General features: G+C 44.5%; 1 protein-coding gene across 2 annotated transcripts in view; it reads right to left on the bottom strand.

Annotated features, from left to right (window-relative positions):
- Dock1 (dedicator of cytokinesis 1) overlaps positions 1–5,000 on the bottom strand; it is a 503,515-nt gene that overhangs the window by 51,927 nt on the left and 446,588 nt on the right. For both annotated transcript variants that reach the window (XM_021220215.2, XM_021220207.2), the window contains exon 38: positions 2,497–2,616. In XM_021220215.2, the coding sequence (XP_021075874.1) occupies positions 2,497–2,616 (120 nt within the window). The remainder of the gene's footprint in view (positions 1–2,496; positions 2,617–5,000) is intronic.

The following is a 5,000-nucleotide window of genomic DNA, read 5'->3' as shown; positions in this document are numbered from 1 at the left end:
AGAGGAAGTTTGGATACCAACATTCTAAAATGACTGCATTCATTTTTGCCCCTTCAGGGGATTCTTTTTTAAGATTAACTATTGTTTAGAAAAAGTTAACAGGTTATCTTTCATTAACAACAACAACAACAACAACAACAACAACAAACCAAAAAAAAAAAAAAATCTGTCTTCTGTCTCATTCCTACGGAAAGTGAGCCACTCTCATGGCAGGCAGTGCTGATAAATGCCGAGAGCATTCATTTGTTCGGTCATCTAGCGAGCCCCCCCCCCCCCCCCCGTGAGCCTGCAGCAGGCACTGTTCTGAGCATTAGGCATGCTGGGAGAAGAAACACGTGAAGCCTCTGTTTCCAGTGCTCACAGCCTCTTCGATGAGGCCACAGAAGCATGTATGTAAACCTCTTGTAGTAAATTAAAGAAAGAACTCTGAAGAAAGACAGAGGGTGGCTCAGGGCGAGGAAGAGGTGACATTTAGGCTGAGATGGAGAAGAAAGAGCTGTGTGTGGGGGAACAATAGATAGCTTTTAGGCAGAACAAGATTGGTATATTCCAGACTCCAACAAGCATGGCAGAGACAGACAGAGTAAGGTGAGGGGAAAAGAGAGGGAGACAAAGCCAGAGAATCTGCAGGGTCTAAGACCCTTCAGAGCTGTGCTGCTCATGGAGAGTCTGAGTCTGGCTGCCCACGGAGCCACGTGCTCCTCAGATGTGGTGGAACCCTTGTTTTCCTTAGGCTTCCTGCCTGGGATCTCTGCTTGGGCTTCACAGAGCCTGGTTGTCATTCCCCAGCTTACCACAAAGCCACAAAGCAAAGGGGAGCCCAATGGTCAAAGCCTCACTTCTTAACATCCCATAGTCTACTATAGAGTCATGAAGAACATAACCTTCCAAGTGGCCTGGGTAGAGAATTTGGACTTTTCCCTGTGTTAAGTAGACAGATGGCATAGGCCTGCTATCCTAGCTGCCAAGAATGCTGAGGCAAGGAGGATCACAAGTTCAAAGTCAGCCTGGTGTTTTGAAGTGAACAGGTTAACAGAAGGAATGGTGGAGGGCAAATGCTTAGCACATGTAAGGCTTAGGTTCAATTCTCAGCAACACACACATACACCATGAAAAAAGATAACATGCGATGACTTCAGATGTGGAGAGAATCCAGAGCTTGTGCTCACAGAGGAATCTACTAAATGGTCACTTTTAAGACGGTTGGATTCCTGTGAATAACACCCAAGGGAAAGGTTCTTCTGTACAACACAGGATGCTGTAGGTAGAAATGCATTTCCACAAAGACATGGGCAGTCCTAAGCCTTGGTGTCTGTGACTGAGAGCTTCATGTGGACATAGGCACTTTAGACATAGTTCATTTCTATGGAGCAGGGTGGGCAACCTGACAGGCCAGCATCTGGCATCCTCATAGGAGGAGGAACACAGACCCAGGCACACTGTAAGCATGGGGAAGACCCAGATAGTTGGGTGATGGGTCTGCAAGGGAACAAGTACCAACAATTACCCACTATGACTGCCATAAGTGGTCCTGGAAGGTCTCCAGAGAGACCGTGGGCTCTGCTACACCTGCACCCCAGGCTAAGGGCCCCAGCATTGAAAGGTGATACGTCTCTACTGTTCAAAGCATTCTGTCCCAACAGTGATAGTAGGAAATAAAACACCAGCTCCTTCTGAGATCCTGCTGGAGTGACACAGAACAACCTTGACATGACTAAAAAATTCAGTGGAACCCCAGAAGGAGCTTGGAAGTCACCTTGGTTTTATGGATTTCTTAAACAGAGTGGCGAGATTTTAAAGTGACTACACATCTAATCACAAGGACAGTGACGAAGTGTAAGACGGTTGATTAAAATGATGGCAGCTTTCCCTTAGAAAAAATCAACTGAATATATCATTTTGCTTAAGTCAATTAATCTACAAACTGCCAAGGTGGAACAAAGCCCGTCTCGTCACAGGGTTAATATTTCAGTGACAACAGGAAAATGGAAGATGCCAAAGGCATATACCAGCTCCAAGCACACAGACATGTCCAAGCCACTCTTTCAGACCTGGTTCCTCAAGTAAGAGCTATCAAAACAGTCAGATGTCTTCAGGCCTTACTATCCACAGAGTTCCTAAAAGAGCTATTGATTTTTTTCTTATATAAAGGGTTTTTTGTTGTTTTTTATAAGTACAAGCCAGAGGAACATACATAAAATACTTCCACGCACAATATGTAGTACATTTCTGGTTCTGTGAACATCGTGTGTTAAGAATTGTGCCTCTAGATTCTATGCCCCAGTATAGGGGAATGCCAGGACCAGGAAGCTGAAGTGGGTGGGTTGGTGGGCAGAGGGAGAGGAAAGGGGATAGTAGGTTTTTGGAGGGGAAACCAGGAAACTGGATAACATTTGAAATGTAAATAAAGAAAATATCTAATTTACAAAAAAGAACTGTACTTCTAGTGCTGTGGGGGAATACATGAGAGAGACCAAGGGACAGTGTGTGTCTTACCTTGCCTTTGTCAAAGTAGTGGATGATTTCTTGGTAGAGCTGCTCTTTCAGCTGTCCCTGTGTTGTCGCCTGGAACCCATCCCGCTGAGTGAGGTGAGCTGCACACACGTCCTCTGACCACTGTGGAAAAAACAAGGAATGAACAATACCGAGGCTGGGGAATGTTCAACAATGTCACTGAGCACTAAGACAGAGTGTGGGTATGAGACTCTGATGCCAGGGACCTAGGCCCGCTGTCACCAGACTGCCCAGGCCTGGGAATGCCAGGGGTACAACCTGTTCCTGGAGGGCCCAAGGAGAAGGATAGATGAGAGGGCAGAGCCAGACTTGCTCAGTAGAAAATCCCTGAAAAGCTTGGGCTCCCAAGCTTGCAAATAGCTTCCTGGCAGCCAGGGTGTACTATAAGCAAGTGATTGGTGACAGTTCTCAGTGGGCAGTGAGAGTACTCTCTCTTCTTGGTTAGAAGTCACTCAAAACCTTAACAGACAATGTATGTGGATTGCAGGTCATTCAGAAGGGAACTCCTTATGGAAGGAGAGGCGTCTCTGCACTAGCAGCTGTAGGCCCACTACCTAGGTCTGTCAGTATTTGTGATAGTGCTGGCCAATTTTTGTGTGAAGAGGTAGAAAAGTGGAAGCTAAGGCCATCTGACAGGCAAAAGCATGTGAAACTCCTCAGTATCAACTTAACAAACTGTTGTTGTTATGGGCTTCAGTAACAATGAGCTGATGTTTCTTGTGGTCTTTCCATGTGCCTGTGGGTCAATATGTGTCAGGAGACTCACCCACTGGAGCTCTGAGCCACCTATCACATAAGTGTATTGTGGGATATAATATCCCTGAAGAAGATCCCATAGGCTTCTAAGAGTATGAGATGTGACTTTGCCTGGGGTGGCCTGGGAGGCTCAGGGTACAGCAGGAATGTGCTCCTCAGATGGATGTGTGAGGTGTAATGTGACCCTCTGTTAAGGCAGGACAGGGAGGGTCTTACAAAGAAGCAACTGACTTCAAATGCGAGTGAGAGCATGGGATATCCCAGTGAACTCTGTGGGATAGTCAAACCACAGGACCAGCTATGATTACATTTGTTAGGGGCCTGACAGATAAGGAGAGCAGGGCAAGGAGTGGGTGTGGTGGTGGTGCTGGGACATAGAACAAAGGGCCAAATGGACTGGCATGGAGAAGTGGGGAGTTAGGTTCTACTGAAGGTGGTGACAACCATCAGATGCTTTCTCCCAGGCACACAACTTTCCTAAAGTCAAGAGCCTTGGGCTACCTGGAACCGAACTCTGTCAGTGTGAGGGCTCCCTATCTTTAGGATTGTTGGGTAGGAGCATGGAAACCTTCATATGGTCTACAAGATGCTCAAATTAAAGATAGACTTGCAGATCCCATCTGCAAGCAGAACTGAGAAGGTCCATAACACGAGTCTGTGTAACACAATCGGCAGTTGTAGAAGTAGAGTTGTGGATGCAAACACCAAACTTGGGTAACTGACAAGTAAGAACCAAAAGGTTAAGGCTTATTGTACGATTTCAGATCATACAAGTACCATATTGAATCTGGATGGGGAAGTTGCCCATACTTCCCATGGTAAGTCTACAGATGAGTAAATTCACTGCTAAGCTAAACACTCGTGCTTTTAATCATTCTTATTTTTGGTAAAAAAAATAGTAAAAAAGATTGCATTTAAGAACCTTTTAAATTCATAGATACAGGAATACAACCCATTTTATTTAGTAAGTTGATTGACCAGCACAAATTCACATTGATAATATCAAACATATTTAGGGAAAAAAAATCACAAAATGTAACAGTATAAGAAATATGGAGGCAGATTATGTTTCATTTACCATTTAATTGGAAAATTTGGAGCCCAGTGGAAGAGATAATGCAATTGAGCCTATTGATCTAGGCTGTGGAATAGACTATCACACAGTCAGTGACAAACCCATTTGTCTTCAATATATCCAAAGATTAAGCAAATGATATGCTTACACACACACACACACACACACACACACACACACACACACACACAAAACATCCATACAGATTTACAAAGTTTATGTTCTAAGAGTGTGAGCAGTCTGCCAAGCCGCTTTAATTTCCCTGGTGTGAATAACAAGATCTTCACATTTTGCAAAAATACCCTGTTCCTGACATTTGGATTTCTAATAAATACAGACATTGGACTTTACAAAGGAAATGGCTGCTTCCAGGGGCAGGCCACAAAATCTCTATCTTCAAAGCTGATACTCCTAGAGAAAGTTTCAGATGGCTGCAAGACAGGAGGGGTCCTTAGGCATCCAACCTCCAGGATTGTGGAGGGGAGCAAGAGTAAGCCAGCTCTTTGCCTTCTGCCTGCCAGGACCCTGCCCATCTCCCATGAACCAAAACACATCTCCTAACACACATTTTTTTCTTTTTTCCTTCTCTTTCTTTCTTTCTTTCTTTCTTTCTTTCTTTCTTTCTTTCTTTCTTTCTTTCTTTCTTTCTTTCTTT

Source organism: Mus pahari, chromosome 1 (genome assembly GCF_900095145.1).
Source record: "Mus pahari chromosome 1, PAHARI_EIJ_v1.1, whole genome shotgun sequence".
In the NCBI taxonomy this organism is placed as follows: Eukaryota; Metazoa; Chordata; class Mammalia; order Rodentia; family Muridae; genus Mus; species Mus pahari.
The sequence above is the reverse complement of the archived record's forward strand: the minus strand, read 5'-3'. Positions and strand labels throughout refer to the sequence as shown.